The sequence below is a fragment of the Aptenodytes forsteri genome, unplaced genomic scaffold (assembly GCF_000699145.1).
Source record: "Aptenodytes forsteri isolate BGI_AS27 unplaced genomic scaffold, ASM69914v1 Scaffold104, whole genome shotgun sequence".
Lineage (NCBI taxonomy): Eukaryota > Metazoa > Chordata > Aves > Sphenisciformes > Spheniscidae > Aptenodytes > Aptenodytes forsteri.
In genome coordinates this window covers 2044319-2060692 of record NW_008795943.1, presented here as the reverse complement: position 1 = coordinate 2060692, position 16374 = coordinate 2044319, and the positions used below count along the sequence as shown (strand labels likewise).

Below are 16374 nucleotides of genomic sequence, written 5' to 3'. Positions count from 1 at the left end.
TCCGGAAAACATCCGCCGGGAGTTTCCTCCTTGCTTTGTACCCAGGGCTGCGATGGTGCTGGGCCGGGGTGGTGGGGGGAGCCGGGGGTGACGCAGCCGAAGTGCAGCCTGGCCTGACTGTACATCCGCTGTGACAAAGCTGAGCGGCTCTTTGGCCCTGAGCCCCTGGCTCAGCTTTCAGCCCATCACGCTCCATTTCCCTCCCTGATCGCCCCGGGGAGGCACCCGTTCCCGCTGGGGAGGGCTGGGGGGATGCAGGGCTTCTGCAACAGCCCCAAGGCAGCGGGGTGCTGGGACATCTGTGCCCCCCTCACTTTTGGGGAGTGCTTGTGGGGCTGGGAGGGCTGGGGGCTGTGTGCCCTGGGGCTGGTCCTCTGCCCCCAGGAGCGGCCGAGGGCTGCAGAGGAAGGGGAGGGCAGGGTCCGGCCCTGGCCCCTTCCCTGTGTGCTGCCTGCTGCGAGGGGCTGGGGAAGCATGAGCCCTCCTGAGCCCCCAGGCTTGGGGCCCAGCAGGGATTTGCGCTGGCAGCTTTGAGCAGGCAGGCACAGACCCCTGGCTGCAGCAGGGCATCCCTTCACCCTGCCGTCCGCTCCCACCTGGGGTTTGGTCCAACAGCCTGGACTCGTGTGTAGCATCACCAGGAGGACATTTCAGAGCTGCTTCCAGCTGATTCTAGTCCCCCAAGCCCATCCTCCACATGCCTGCTTGGGGATGCTCTTGGGGCTCTCCCCCGCACCCTGGTGTGATGGCTCCGGCTCTGCCCCGTCGTGCTGCCCTCCTCTGCCACTGTCCACACCGCTTTGCACCGGGGCTGATTTTTTGGGTGGTGATGGCAGTTGTTTTGGCTTATCTTGGCCCTGCGATGTGCCCCAGATGCAGCTGTTTGCCTTGGGAGGAGGGTGGTTCTGGAAGTCAGGACTTGCCCTTGGGGAGCTCTTGACCCTCATCTTGACCTGATGTAAACAGGTGACATTTGTTGAGGTCCTCGGGGAAAAAAGGCCTGGGAAACTCGCCGTTGTGGAGGAGGTCTTCTTGTAGAGCAGGGCCAGGCTCCGGTTGTGCTTTTATTTGCTTGTTAAATATTTTATTTGGTTCTTCTGATTTAGTTTTATGGTGGCGTTAAGAGGATCACGCTGTTTTCCAGGTATCTCCGCACATGTGTGGGGGAGAGGGAGGGTGAACGGGAATCGGCGGGGGACGCAGGGCAGCGCCCGGACCCCCAGGAACTGGGAGAGAGGGGGGACGGTGTAAGGCCGGGGATGCAGGATGAGGACTGGCAACCTGCGCTACCTCCTGGGGTGCTCCTGGAGACGTACAGCTCGGGGCCAGCTGGAGGAGGTGTAACAGGTCTCAAAGCATTTTCCTTCCCTGAATTTACCCACTGATGCTTTGAAACTGTTTTCGGTGCCGGCAACGAGTTGCTCCACAGGTTCATGGCACTCTGGGGCAATGCAGGGGCCATGCCCACATACCCATCTGCATGTTGCACCTGCTCTCGGGCCAGGGGTGAGGGGGGAGCACCCACACACTCAAGAGATGGGTGTTTTCCAGCGCCAAACATCCATCCTTGGTGACACTAGGGGCTGTCTGCCGTCCCGTCCTCCCGGCAGGTGGGTGTCCTGGGAGCAGCGCCGAGGGCTGGAAGCGCGGCCAGGGCTCCTCGGGGAGTGCTGGGGAGCCAGAGAGGCTGGATGCATGTGGGGGAAGCATGACGAAATGGGTGGAGTGGGGTGGGCATGGTAACACCAAATATTTGAATGGGAGCAGTGTCATTCTGGGTAACGTGGTGGGTAAAAATAGACGCAGGGAGTAGGAAGGCAAATGCTACTGTTGCTGGACTGGCGCGTGGGAAGGGGCGTCTGTGCGATGGCAGAGCTGGCACTGGGGGGTCATAGGCTGGGGGGCCTGTGCCCATGGTCTGAATGGCCCCGGGGGCCCTGCGGGCTGCAGGATAGCGGTCCCTGCAGCGTGGCTGATTTGCGCAGCGTGGCGATGAGCAGCCCCCCTCGAGTGCAGCCCCCCATGGTGCCTGGAGCCTGGCTTCCCCAGGGGCTTTAGCAGGTGCTGGGCAGTCACTCACCCCTCTCTTATGTTTCCTGCAGCTGAGAAGGTGTCCTCCCTGGGCAAGGACTGGCACAAGTTCTGCCTGAAGTGTGAGCGCTGCAACAAGACCCTGACCCCAGGCGGGCATGCCGAGGTAAGAGCCGCTGGGACAGATGGGGTGCGGGAGCTGTGCTGCCATGCAGGGGTGGCCTGGTGGTCTCTCCAGGGCTCTCCAGCACCCCAGGGATGGAGAGTTCCAGGAATCGGCTGGGGCAGGTACCCGATGCCATGCAGATGGGCTGTCCCTGTGACACGCGAGCCCAGGAGCGCACGCTGTAGCTTCAAATGCTGCTGCTGCTGCTGTGACCTGTGGTGCTCAAGAGCTCTCGTGCACAGTCTGGGCAAGCCACAGAGTGGTGCTGGCACCACGTGTGGTGCCCCAGCTGTGCCACCCTGGTGTGGGCTCCCAGGCAGCTTGTGGCGGGGCTCGGTGTGCCCCGGCAACCACTTGAAGCAGCTCCGTGCACCAGGCAGGCTTGTTTGGGCATCGCGCTGGCTTCGAAGGTGTGCGGCTGCCGAGAGGCTGCACCAGAGTGTGGTTAGAAACAGCAAAAATTGGGGATGCACGGGTTGTCATGGCGATGCTAGCTCAGCACTGGTGCTTTCAGTGCGCTGGGGCTTGTGCTGGAATGCGATGCCACCGTGGCTGCCCAGCGCTTGGGAGCGCAAGGGTGCCGTGCCAGCAGTGGCAGGTGCTCAGGCCTGGAAGCAACTGTGTTTTTCTTGTGCGATGCCCTGGCGTGACACCCAGTGCCCTGGGTTTTGCACAGTGCCTGTCATGCTAGAGTGTCACCAGCTCTTTAGCGCAGTTTTAGCACGTGGCACAGCTGGGGAGCGGGCGGCAGCGGCAGGGACAGCTGTGCTGGTTGCCACCAGCCCCTGGGGGGAGTGGGGCTGGTCCTGCCGGGGAGGATGGGTCTGCACGGGTGGATCTGTGCTTCAGGCCGGGTTAAGCCTGGGGGATTTGCTGCTTTTCCATATAAGGCCGGATTCTGCTCCTGTGGGGGATGGCAGCCAAGCCCTCACCGACTGCGCCAACAGCAGGATTTGGCCCTTCCCTGCTTTTTGTCCCTCCTTTCAAGCCGCATGTCCGGCCGGATTGGAAAGGTGTCGCGGGGAGACCAGCTAAATGTTTACCCTCCCCTCCGGCATGGTAATGCTGCGAGCACGCTAATATTTATGCCTTGCGATATTTTGCAGCTGCCTGCTGCCAGCCCGTTGCCTGCTTGCTCCCCCAGCCTTGCCCCTGGCTGCTCCCAGCCCTCGCCTTTGGCACGGTACCGCTCGGGGAGGCGAGGGAAGGGACATCGCTTCTGCTCAGATACCGCCCTGCCTGTTTTGGGCAAGGCGTCTTTGCCTTGCAGCAGAGGGGATGGAGGGCAGGAGCACGGGGCACGAAGCAGGGCTGAGGTGCTGAACGGAGCCGAGCAGGCGATGGGGTGGGTTCGTGCCTGAGAACGGGATCCCAGTGGTTTTTCCACACGGGGAGGTGTGCGTGGCAGCCCCGCTGGCCCCCTGCCCCAGCCACAAATGCTCTTTCTTTTCTCTTGGACTCGGTTCCCGGTGGCTCATGAGAAACGGCTGTGGGGAGCTCTGGGGCTTATCGCCCGCTTCATGCCTTCCTGTGATAATCGCCCCCGGCTGATAGCGGCTGGGCTGGGACCAGCGCCCACGCAAAGCCTCTGATCTCAGGCCAAGGCGAGGGGGGATGCAAAGCTCGGTGGTGCTTTGTGCACCTAATAACGGCCTGGCTGCGCACAGGATGCTTAATGGGCAAAGTGACGCCTTACTGGGTCCCGGTGGCACACCGCCAGGTTGGGGCTTGGAGATGCCTCTCTGCTGAACTGCCGCAGGGTGCTGGTGCTCCAGCGCCATGGTACGGCATGTGCAGAACAGCTGGAGTGTTTGATGCGGGTGAAATCCTTGAGTGCTCGGGTCGGGTTAGGCTGTCGCTGGCAGACCCGCAGGCTGGGTGCATTTTGGGGTGTAGGCATGGCTATGGTGGTCTCTGAACACCAGTGGTGATGGAAGCAATCCCAAGGGAACCATTGTTGCTGCTCGGTATCCTAACACTCCCCTCTCTCCCCAGCACGATGGGAAGCCCTTCTGCCACAAGCCCTGCTACGCCACGCTGTTTGGCCCCAAAGGTACGTCCATGCTCCCCCTGTGCCTGTGCGGTGGTGCCCGGGGCTGCAGGAGGGGCCAGGTCCCCCCATTCTCACTGGTGGGGAGCCGTGGCCCCGAAAGCACCCCAGAAGCCAGGCTAGCATGGGCTGAGCATCAAGCCAGCACTTTGCAGTCCCAACCCTGCCATCCCCTTGTGCAGAGGGAAAGGAGACCTGCTGGAGGGAGGGAGGGATCCGTCCTGACAGCTGTCCTTTTTTATTTTTTATATTTAAAAAACGAATTCCCCTTCAAACAGAAGGTGGAGTCGCTCTCCTATCCCAGATGTGGCTGGAGAAAGCATGGGTCAGGAGAAAGCAAGCCAGGGCTGAGATGTAGCAGTGTCCACAGTGGCCCTGTGGCTCAGCGGGGCTGGGGGAGGTGGGACAGGGGGCTGGGGGGAGGATGGAGACCCAGTGCTCCCAGGCCACCGCAGCCTCTCTCTGCCCCACTGCAGGGGTGAACATTGGTGGCGCCGGGTCCTACATCTATGAGAAGCCGCAGATCGAGGGGCAAACCGCGCCGGGACCCATCGAGCACCCAGTGAAGGTGGAGGAGAGGAAGGTGAATGCTGCGCCTCCCAAGGGACCCAGCAAAGGTGAGGGGCAGGGCAGGACGGGCAGCCCGGCCCTCTGCCGTGGCATTCAGACGGTCCAGAGCCACCGTGTTTGGCAATGGTGTGGGGTGCAGGGTGTGTGTGTGGGGTCCTCCACACCCATGTGTCCTGGCTGAGATGTCCCTATGCTTCCCACGCCCATGCCCTCTCTCCTTCCAGCCTCCAGTGTCACCACCTTCACCGGGGAGCCCAACATGTGCCCACGCTGTGGCAAGAGAGTCTACTTTGGTAAGGTGGCGAGCAGGCAGTGGGTGCATGCCCCGGGATGGCACAGCAGAGGGGCTGGGGGTGGGTTTTGGCTGAGAGATGGGGTTGGGGGCACAGAGGGATGTGCCTGAGGAGCCTGCAGGGATGGGTCCTCTTGGAGGACCTCCTGGGTGCAGGGCTTCATCTGCATTGTGTCCCCTGCTGCCACCTCCCAGGTGGGTGGCATGGGCTTAATAGCTGTCCCCAGCTAACCTCTGTCACCTGCAAGGCAGCAGAGGGGTGGGAGACACATGGGAGGCTGGGGTGCACAGAGCTGTTTCGGGATTTTGTATGCAGAGGTGATGTCCCCAAGAGGCGTGCTTCCCCTCAGCATGTGTGCAGGGGGGCTGGCGTGACCCTCCCTCCTTGTCCCCGCTCTAGCTGAGAAGGTGACTTCGCTGGGGAAGGACTGGCACCGTCCCTGCCTACGCTGCGAGCGCTGCAGCAAGACACTGACCCCGGGGGGCCACGCCGAGGTAAGGATGTCCTGGCCCCGAGAGCCCCGGGCAGCGCACATGGGGGATGCCAGCGGGGCACTGCTGAGCTGTGCTGTGCCACGCCGGTTGGGCAGCCCCTGCCTTTGCAAGAGGGCAGGGCAGGGCTGGCAGGAGCAGCTCCTGCAGCCTGGGGGAGAGCTGGGGGTGCTGCGGTGCGGGTGTCTGCAGGGGACGAGCAGAGTGGGAGAGGTGCCCAGCCAGGGGGATGTGTCCTGGAGACTGGCTTTTCCCTGGCTACCTGCCTCGAGTGATGTGCTTCTCTCTCTGCCCCGCACAGCACGATGGACAGCCATACTGCCACAAACCCTGCTACGGGATCCTCTTTGGGCCAAAGGGTGAGTGCCTGGGGGCAGATGGGGTGGGGAGCTGGTCTGAGGGCATGTGCCCCACCTGGGCTTGCCACAGCCCAGATGGGACATCTCCCTGGAGCGTGCCACCTTCCCACCCAGGTCCTCACCCTCCTGCATCTCCCCCCGTGCAGGCGTCAACACCGGAGCTGTGGGAAGCTACATCTACGACAAAGACCCCGAGGCGAAGAACCAGCCCTAGACGGCGTCCCCCTGCCCACCTGCCTGCTCTGTGCCCCCATACTAACCTTCTGCTCGCAGCCGGAGCAGACCCTCGCCAGGCTGGCCACAGAGCTGTGCTCTCTCTGCTGTCTCTACTCCAGGCAGGATGGCTCTGCCCCCCGGGTTATATATCATAGTCTCTAATATAAGCTTCAGTGTTTAAAGGCAAAGGTAGAAGGTGTCTCTGGTGGTTCCCAATGCTCTCTGCCCTCCCCAGCCCTCCCACCAGCCCCCGAGCGCGGGAGGCAGCAGGGCGGGTGTGGGGATGTCACTGTATGCAGGGGACGGCGGGTGGCACCCGAGGGGCTGAGAGCGTGGGGAAGGTGGTGGCAGGAGTCCTACCACAGGAGGGTGCTCCCTGCTGTCCCCTGCACAGAGGGCGATGGAGCTGGGCAGGCGTCCTGCGGCACTTGGGGTTGGGGGCTGGTGGTCAGGGCGCCCAGCCCTGTTCCTCACCAGCCGCTGGGGACGTGCGGTTTCCCTGAGGGCTATGGTCCATCTTGGCAGTGCTGCCCTTCTCCTGGCCCTTCCCAGGCTCCTTGCCCTCGCTCTCCCTGGGGCCTGCAGCTGACCCCAGCCACCACTGGGGTTGCAGGGTCTGGCAGTTCCCCGCATCCCCATCCTTGCATCTCTGTATGTGCACCCGGGCAGGTGCCCAACCCACTCTGCCGGCTGGTTTGCTTTGGTGGACCCCCCCAGCCCGGTCCCCCACAGCAGCAGAGCCCGTGCCGGGGGGGCACCCGGCGGCCACAGCCTTGGGGGAGTGGGCTGCTCCCCACCTTCGGAGGGCAGAGCGCATTGGGTAGGCGGCTCGGCGGCAGGAAGCCCACCTGCTTCCCAGAGCTGGAGATTTCTCGTTGTTGTTGTTTATTTATAAGCAGTTGTAAATGTGCCCCTCGCTTTGGAGAATGACACGTGCCCCCCAGTCTCACCCGTCCCCCCTGTGCACACCCAGCCCTGCTGCTGTCCAGGAGGCTGGGGAGGGGGCCAGTGCAGGGGACCTGCCAGGGCGGTGAGCCCTGGGGTGCCAGCACCCTGCTCTCTCCGGGCTCCCTGTGCTGCTGCAGGGCTGACTTTTGTTATTTGCTGACAATAAAGGTTTTGAGAGATGCGTTGTGTGGCTCAGCTCTGGGCAGAGGTGGGGGAAGCTGTGTGCGCTGCGCAGCATCCCTCCGATCCTGGGACAGTGTGGGGACCCTGCTGCTATGGTCCTGCCTCAGCTGGCTCCTCCTGGGGCAAGGCAGAGCAGCCTTAGCCCCAGCTGAGCCCGAGCTGCCCAGGCCAGAGCTGCTCTTTGTGCAGCACAAGCCATGGCCGCTCACTGGGCTGTGAGCAGGATGGGCTTGTAGGAGGCTGTGCTGGCCCTGCAGCTGGGATGGGATGGGATCCTCCCCGGCTTTGCAGGGTGGAAAACTAACAGAGGGAGTTACGTAGCAGGTGACACTGTTCCCCCTCAGCCTGGGCTTGCTGAGCAGGCGCAGTGCCTGAGCGGGACGGCCGGTGGGAAAGCCCAGCCCGGTGGCAAGGAATGCCTGGGGGGGGGATGGGGCAGCCCCCCCCCCCCCAGCCCCCTGAAACTTGTTGGAGCTGCCATGTCCCCTGCCAGATACCAGCCCCGCTGCCAGGCCTGGTTTTAGACATCCAGCCATTCCCTCTAGCTCGGTGTCTAAAAAGTAAGGCACAGAGGCTGGGGCTGCCAAGGCAAACACCGGCTCTGGGAACTGCTGCTCCAGCTTGTCCCCTCTGGCAGGTTCTTGCAAGAGCCCCGTTGGGCTGCCTGCTGGCTGTGCCCCCCCCCCCCCCAGGGATGCAGGCACCCCGCTGGCCCTGTTTGCTGGGGAAAACAGGGACTGGTGCCCCCTGCAATGTCTTGCATCCTTGTAGCAGCCTCAGCCCTGGAGCTGCTCTGTCACCATGCAGGAGAGGGGTGGGTGGGTGCTGGCCACAGCCCCCAGCCTTGCTCCTCACCCGGGCACGGCTAGGAAATGCAGCGGGTGCTGCAGAACAGGAACGCTGGTTCTGCCTGTGCATCGCACCTGCAGGGAGTGTTGGGCTGCAGTGGCATCCCCTAGGCACAGGCAGCTGGCAGAGCAGTGGGCGCAGGAGCCACTCGTTTTCCCTCTCCCAGCAGCGACCCCAGCGGCACTCAGCCTTTTCCCAGGCACAGAGGGCTTGGCAGTGTGGTTCCTGGGCCGGGGAATGGGTTGTGTGTGTTTGTGTTTTGGCAGGGTTTCTATAGAGACTTGACCCCTCTGATGCTTTAGGGGACAAGGCTGCTGTGTAAATCAGAGTGGTGTTGCTCTGCCAGCTCCTTCCCTGACCCGCAGTAGAGAGCTGGGCCCTCGCAGCCAAACTTTGCCAAGTTTGCCCCATGTAGCAGCAGCAGTGCTGGGGTGGGGGGTCCCCATTGCCCTTCCAGGACCTGGCACAGCTGCCGACGAAGCCCTTGGCACAAAGCCAGCTCTCATCGCAAGCATTATTTACCACCATTAATTAGCGAGCTTAATATGCGGGGGGATGCTCGTTGCAGGGGGGAGCCGGGCACATCCAAGGCCTCACCTGAGACTGAGAGCGTGGCCAGGGTGGGATGGGAAGGAGCTGATGCAGGGCTGCTGGGACTAGTTAAGCCAGTGCTCTTGAGGCAGGGAGGAAGGCAGTTTGGGATGTCAGGGATGAGAGGGGATGCCCCAATGGCTGGTACCTGGGTTAGTTCTGGGTGTGAAGGGATATGGGGCAGGGAAGGGCAGGTACAGCATCCTGGCTGCTGCCCGCTCCCAGGCGGCAGCCATCAAAACCAGAATTTTATTTTGGTTTGGAGCTTGCTTTTTTTTCCCCCTCCTTTCTTTTTTTGTTTACATTTTCTTTTCCCCATGAGAGTTTTATTGAGGGAATGCAATGAAATTAAAAATAGACAAAATTCAGCTCTGCTGCACAAGGGAGGTGCCGGGAAGCCTGCATCCGTCACAGCTTCCTGCTACCCCAAAGGGGACAACCCAGCTGCTCAGGCTCCAGGTGGGTGATGTCTCTTCACTGTCCCCCCACCCTGATGTGGCAGGGGGGCTGGGCACCCCTTGTGGCAGAAGGTGGCCCCCGGGTACAGCGGGTACCCACAGGGTGGGTGTTAAGACCAGGAAGCTGAAGGATGTAGCGGGGCTTTGGGATCCCATGTGGGGTTATCTGTGTGCGTGCTGACAGGTCGGGGCTGTCCCTGCGCTGCCGGGTTGGTGTGGGGACCAGGGCACCGACACAGCAGAGTGGCACTTTGCTCAAGCAGAGAAGGCAGCTCTGGCCTCTAATCCTTGGTGCATTTTTGTATTTATTTTTGGGACGCCTATGTGAGCTGAAAATGCTTCTTTACTTGAGGCTTGGAAAACATCTTTCCCCTTGGGGATGTCAATTTTTTTTTTTTTTTTTCCAGCTCAGACTTGCTAGTGGGATAAAAATTTGGAGGGCTCTGGTGATTACAGACATGCTTTCCAGGGTACGGAGGAAAATAGATAACAAAGTGGATGCAGCTTTGCTTGGAAATCTCCCAAGCCCTGTGAACTTGTCCTGGGCAATTACCCTTGCTGGCTCCCAGCTTTCTTGGGAGCCAGTGGAGCTCAGCAGGCAGCTGTGCCTTGCAGCTCCTCACTGGGCACAGGGCAGGGATCCCACCAGCTGCCACGATGCACCAGTGGTCAACCTATTTTGAGGGCAGTCCAGGTGATGGGTGCCAGCCCAGGTATCCCCAAGCTCTGGGAGGAGCAGGATTGTCACCTAGTGGTGTTTCTCAACAGAAGGCTGAGGGCACCCGTGCCACCAGAAATAGGGCTGCATTGCTCATGCTGTCATTAGTGACCCAGAAAAGGGACCGGTGAGTGTACAAAGGCTGGTCCCAGAGGGGCACAACAGGCTGCACACATGGAAAACACCAGGGAGGGGCTCGGCGGGGGTAGGAATGACGAGGGCAGCCCTGTGCTACAACATCTGAGCTAGTCTGTGCAGGGAAGGGAGATGCAACCATCGTGGTGTGGAGGGGCTCCCAAAATGCAGGGAGATGACAGGAGCATGGCTGTGGCTGGCAGCACGGCTCTGATGTGCCCGGGGCCGGAGCAGCACAGCTGGGCAGTGAAGCAAGACAGATTTAAAGCATTTGCTGGGAAGTCAATAAATAGGAGCCAAAAGGGATGAAGTGCTGGAAGATGTGATTTAAGATGGGATATTAAAAGTGACCCAGTAAGCACAGCTTGCTTCCACGAGGGCCAAGAACCGGCTCCGATACTCCCTGAAGTCAGTGGTGTGGCTCTCCCTGGCTTGGCCAGGCTCAGCTCAGCCCCAGGGGGAGGTTAAAGTACTGGGTGTAAATACTGGAGAGGGTGTAGGAGAGCAGGCAGGGATGAAGGAGGAGGAACGGCATGAAACCAAGCAGAAGAGGATTTGGGCTGTAAATCCCCCTGCCAGTGCAGTGCACGGGGCTGTCGCGCAGGGAGAGCTGCTGGTGCAGGCTCTGGCCATGGCACTGGCGAGGAAGGTGCTGGCTCCATCCCTCAGCATCTCCCTGGCTTGTTGCTGCCTGGGGGCATCTGTGAGGGAATTTCCCCCCAGGATGTAGGCTGGGCTCTGCAGCAGCCTTTATATCACCAGTCGGTTTCCAGGTGGGGTGAGCAGCTGGGGGACCGCCCTGGGGGCTCGGGGGGCTCCTGGAGTGCCCTGGGGCTGCTTGCTGGGGGAGGAATACCTGTGCTGGTGGGATGGAGGTGTGCATGCTGCTAATGGGTGTGCAAACCTGTGGCTCCTCTTCTCACTGTCCTCTCTTGCTCTGTCCTGACCCTCTGCCTTGCTTGGGTAAGGCAGAGTGGAGCAGCTATATCCCTCTCCCCTCCCTGCGCTGCCACCACGGCATGACCATGCTGAGCAGTGTGCTGACAGAGAGTGCAAACACCTCTGCACCACTTCCCCTTCGCCTCACCTCCAGTGAATTTTTAACCAGGAATAAAATGTGTGGTGTCAACAGCCTGGACCCAGCCCAGGGCAAGCAGCACCGCCAGGCAAGCGCCCCACACCAGGGCAGGGCTGGGGAGGTGGTCCCTGGCGTTGGGCCCCTGCGAGCAGCCCCTGGGCGGTGCCCACACTCCTTGCCAGCCCCCAGCACGGATGTGCATCTCCCCGGTAGGCAGAGGTGATGCCTCATGGGTGCTGGGCGGCTTCCCAATGCAGCGGGCGTTGCTTCCTCAACGATCCTGGCTGGATTCGATAGCCACAACAGAAACAGCCAGGACCGTGCCAGGAACATGCACCAAACCCTCCCCCAGCAGGATTTAGCCAGGAGGTTTCCCTGGGCTGCCGGTAATGGAAAGCTTGCAGAAAAGAGCAGATGGTAGTGGAGACTTTGGCCAGACCATACTCAGGGAGACTAAGGGAATGGTGCCTGGATGAAATTGGAGGAGATTTTCCATGTAGCTGGGACTTGGAGGGGTTGGAGAGGTGGGCGAGGGCTACTGCGCTCTTCTGTCCCACCGATGGAAATCCCAGACGCGTCCCCAGCGTGGCCCTGCGTGGGCAGCCCCACGCTCTCCCAGCAGCAGGGCTCACCCTGTCCCCACTGAGTCCCTGTGCCGTGCGGCAGAGCCTCGCCAGGCTGGGAGCTGGCCCCAGGGCTCCTGTGTTTGTTATTGCTCACGCAGTGTAATATTAACCGCATGATAATCATTCACGCCCTGGCTCTTGAGGTTGAGAGCTGACCTGACAAGTGGCTGCTGTGGGCTGGAAATGTTTTTACGGTTTCTGCTGGAAACAGCCATGTGATTGCCCATGCCCATGGTGGGATGTACTCTGCACCCTGTCCCAGAGGGCAGCAAGCACAGATTTTGGCATGGCAGTGAGCGTGTTTCGCAGGCTCAAACCCTTCGGGGCTTTACAGCACCAGTGCAGTGTGTTGGTGGGTGTGCTGGGCTCCCCCAGGGTGGCACTTTCTGAGCCCCTTCCCCAAGCCCCCTGCTTCCACACTGCCGTTCCTGCTGCCGTCCTGTTCCCAATTACTCCAAGCCATCAGCCGCCTGTCAGCTTTATGAAGACGTACCCTGGAGTTTTTCCTTAGGGTGTAATTTGCCCTGACAGCTGCCTTCATGCTGTTGTTTTCCCGGCCGGCCGGTAATGGGATTAGCTGCGTGCAAATCCGGAGGTGACTGAAGGCGAGTGGGTAGGGGGGGCGCGCCGGCGCCCTGCCGCGGGGTACCCTGTGCCGCTTTGCAGGGCCGCGGTGCCGGTATCTCGCGGGCCTTTTGATGGGATCGTGAGTCTGGCAGCTCCCCCCAGCCTCTGCTGGCCTTTTTTTGAGCCGCCCTGTAATTTTCTTGTCAAATTAGAGTCCCGTGCTGGGCTGGGTAGAGCATATTTTACAACAAATCGTCTTGGCTGAGTGGGCCCTTGACTTGCATAAGTGTGGGCTGAAATACGGCCAGGGAGGGAGATTTTGCAGGACCTGCAGTTGTGCAAGTGCTGGGAAAACGCCGGCTGTGCCTCCAGCCCACCACTGCCCCGTGCACCCCGCCAGCACAGCACCTTGCTGCCGCTCTGGGATTTTCCTTAGTCACATTTTCCGCAGTGGGTGACCCAGCTCAGGAGGATCCGGGGCTGGAGAAGAAATTAGATGAGGTGTCCGAACCCTTGGACTGTGGTGCCACCAACCTCCAGGTTGTGCCTTCACTGGCGCATCAGCTTCCCCCCTGTGCAAGCGTGCTCGGGGGGCCGTGACGTGAGAAGCGTGGGAGCCCCTGCCCCGCTCCAGCGAGAGGGGGCAGGAGGGGAGCCGGGAGCTGCTGCCCTGGCAGATGGGCTGATTTGCTATGCGGAAATAGCTGTTTTTTCTTGCTGTGTTAGCAAAACAAACCCAAATCGGCTTATGTTACCTGCTCTGCCTGCTAAAATGCCGGGACTTTTCCAGTCATTACTCCGGTAATCACCAGGGGCCAAGTTGCTCGAGGGGTATATTTGGGCAGGCAGTGTGTGCCCACAGCTCCGGCGTGCCTGGGAACTCTCGCCTTGCAACCCTGCCCCAAGAGCTTGGGAAACTCTTGGGGGGGGTCCTTGGGGGCTGCGAGGACCTTGCACCAAATATGTTGCAGATGGACCTGGGGAAGCTGGTGCTGGCTCTTGCCGGTGCTTGCTAAAGGACTGGGGAGGGGACCCTGGCCATAACAATGCCACCCAAAGAAACAAATGGGACAGCCCAGGTTTTTCCGAGGGCCATCGCTCTGCCATTGGGGAGGGCTGGTGCCTGATGCTCCGGGATGGAGCTTCACCCACAGATTGATGTCAGAGGACACAGACATCTGAGGCGTGCTCTGCTCTAATGGTTAAATTAGCTGGAACAAGGTCTCCAGATAAGATAACGCTGTGGTTTGCTGAGGAGGCTGTTCTCTGTTGGCATTGGCTGGGTTGTTTCCCTGGCAGGCTATGAACCTTGCTTTGAAGCGGTGCTTGGGCTGGGACCTGGCTTTGCTGAAGACCCCACCCCTGTCCCTCTCCTGCTGCTCCCTGGAGCTGTCTCTGCCCAGCACCAGAGCTTGCCCGCTGCCTGCTTTTGCCCGTGTTTGTGGGCATGGCACCATGGGCAGTGTCCCGCTGCAGCAGGATGAGCTGGCCGCTGCTCACTGCCACTCCGAAACAGCTCGCAGGCAGTCGTGGCATGGTTTTGGCTCCTGGGGGGACCCTGGATAGCAGAAGGTGTGGTGACCCCAAACATCAGGCTGCCACAGCATTTCCAGCCAGCTCCCTCCAGCATGGGCCGGCAAGTGCTCAGTTTATTGCCCCTCCATGGCACGCTGATGGGTTTCACACACCGGCATTAGGAGTGTTCTATGGACTCACTCCCTGTAAAACAAGCAAGAGGCCACATCCCGCAGGCTCCCGAGGTGCTGCCGTGCTCTGGGACCCCCTGCAGCCCTTCCTCCCTCCCCGCTGGGGGCCCTCCACTAGACGGCTCTGCTGTGCTGCCCTGCTGTTGTGCAGGGTACTGCACCCGCTGATTGATGGGATGAGAGCAGGGCAGTGACGATGAGCAGGATGCATGCAGTCCTGGTGGGGCATAGAAACTGGGGCTACTGACCCACGGCAATCTTCACCCCAATATTGGCTCGCCGTAATTCCTGTAGGTTTGCACGGCGCACTGCGTGTTGACACCATGTTTTGGCTCATCCCTTTGTGAAGCAGGCTGGGGGTAGCCCAAGGTTTGCGCATCCCTGCAGCAGGGCTGGCCAGGCTAAACCAGGGGGGCTGGGGAGGGTGGCTGCCAGGCATAAAGCCCCGTGTGGGCAGGCCTGGCAGAGAGCAACGCGTGGCTTGGCGGTGCCTGCTTTGTGAGAGCTGCCGCTGGTTTTGTGCCTGCTCTGTTGTGTGAATGGTCTCCAGTAAGTGCATGGGGGAACCGAGGGGAGAGGGTGGCTGGGCTCTGCTTCAGCCGGGTCAGTCGGCGTGCAGTGCCGCCCCAGGGCACAGGCTGCCCTGGCCAGAACAGGAGCGTTCCTGCCACAGGCTGAGCAGTCCGTGGGGACAGGCCGCAGGGCTGACCAGCTGGAGGAGACCTGCGAGAGGCCAGTTTTCAGCTGCCCACCGGCACAAAACCTGCCTTAAAAGGGAGTGCAGCTGAAGACATCTGTCCTAGCCAGGCAGTGGCCTCAAAGCAGCCTGGCACCATGCGGGAGGGGAAGCAGGGCCACCGGAGAGAGGAGAGGACATGCCCTGTCCCCTGTATTTCATCAGGGTGCCAGCTGCACCCCACGTGGTGCAGGAAGGGGGTCCTGGCCCGGGCAGTGCAGTCAGGTGCTCGTGGCACGCTGCGGCTCGGTGCAGGGGGATGTGACTGTGGCTGAAATACAGTGCTTGCATGTGTGTAGTGCCTCGGGATGGGAAGGACCGGGAGGAGGCAGGGTGGAGGCAGGACACCTCTCTCCTCCCTTGCTGTAAGACACTGTCTCAGCGTGACTCATGCCTTAGCTGGGAGTGGGCTTCCCAGCGATGTCCCTGGCAGCGCAGGCTGCTGACCACCCTGCTGAGCCTAGCGGTGCCCTTGCAGCAGCGTGCCGGAGGTGCTCCCCAGCCTGTGGTGGGGCTGCCAGCAGGTGAGGTGAGCCCAGGACCAAGGACAGAAGCGGGGAGCATCAGTGGGACGAGGGCTCCCGCTGGGAAGGGAGGCTGGAGCCAGGCTGAGTAATAAAGCAATCCCAGCTGAACCATGAACTGTGCCTCCAGGCACAGCTTGCCGCCTCTCCTCCTGCACCCACGGGTGGGGTCCGGTGTCAACAGGGCCCTGTTTGTGCCAGCGGGAGGGCGAAGGGTGCCCTGCATTTCAGGAGGCAGACACTAGGCGTCCTGGCGCTGGGTTTCACAAGCCCTCATGACCTTTGCAGCACAGCAACATGCCCTGGGGAGGATTGTTTCATACAAAACAGACGTTTGGATAGGCTTTTCATTTCCTTCGCAGCCAAGCACAAAGGAACAGCAAGTCCTCGCTCCTAATAAAATGACAACAGTCCGCGACGCAGATGGGCTGGCTCTCTGTGGTGAGCGGAGCCACGTCCCACACCCCTGCCATTCCCGAGGTCCTGCAAGAGGGGGGTTACAGTCCTATAGCGCTCTCCTGCTTCATCTCATACCCCAAACTTCCCCACAGGCAGGAGACCCTGCCCGAGGGTCGACTTCTACACTCCCTTGGGAGAAACAGATCTGTGCTCGGAGGGGGTGAGCCCTGGTGGTCAGCACCCCATGAATCTTTATCTGGGAGTGTGGTTAATTGACAGATGCCAATGACATCTCCAGCCCCACTCAGGGCGGGGCTCTCAGCCACCCGCACAGCACAAGTGCAGACAGGGAGCCAGGGTGCAGAGACTCGGGGTGCAGAGGGGGCAGGGCTGCAGAGTGTGGGGTGTGCAGGGGGCGTGGGGCACAGTGGATGTAGGGGTGCAAGGGGTGTAGGGTGCAAGGGTGCAACTGGTGTAGGCTGCAGGATGCAAAGGGCACAGGGGTGCAAAAGGTAAAGGGGGTGCAAAAGATGAAAGGGGTGTGGTGTGCAGGTGGAGGGACTGCAGGAGCAAGGGGTGCAGGATGCAAGGGGGAGAGGGCCCCGCCCTGAGAGCCCCTGCAGGGCTGTGCCCCGGGCGGGTGCCTCCAGCTGCGGGCGGGGCCGCACATCTGGGCGGGG

General features: G+C 61.2%; 1 protein-coding gene across 1 annotated transcript; it reads left to right on the top strand.

Moving 5' to 3' along the window:
- The first annotated feature begins 1708 nt into the window (after nucleotides 1-1708).
- On the top strand, nucleotides 1709-7213 carry CRIP2 (cysteine rich protein 2). Its single transcript, XM_009285355.1, has 8 exons — nucleotides 1709-1778; nucleotides 2103-2197; nucleotides 4193-4250; nucleotides 4724-4864; nucleotides 5042-5110; nucleotides 5510-5604; nucleotides 5903-5960; nucleotides 6107-7213. Exons 1-8 carry the CDS (start codon nucleotides 1709-1711, stop codon nucleotides 6172-6174), a joined length of 654 nt encoding a protein of 217 aa, XP_009283630.1. The 3' UTR covers nucleotides 6175-7213.
- Nucleotides 7214-16374: the final 9161 nt, after the last annotated feature.

What these genes read in the sequence shown, in the direction of transcription:
- CRIP2 (XM_009285355.1), top strand. Translation starts at nt 1,709, where the DNA reads ATGACGAAATGGGTGGAGTGGGGTGGGCATGGTAACACCAAATATTTG. An exon ending in CCCCAGGCGGGCATGCCGAG is followed by an intron (nt 2,198 to 4,192) that starts GTAAGAGCCGCT and finishes CTCTCTCCCCAG; the next exon opens with CACGATGGGAAGCCCTTCTG. An exon ending in CACGCTGTTTGGCCCCAAAG is followed by an intron (nt 4,251 to 4,723) that starts GTACGTCCATGC and finishes GCCCCACTGCAG; the next exon opens with GGGTGAACATTGGTGGCGCC.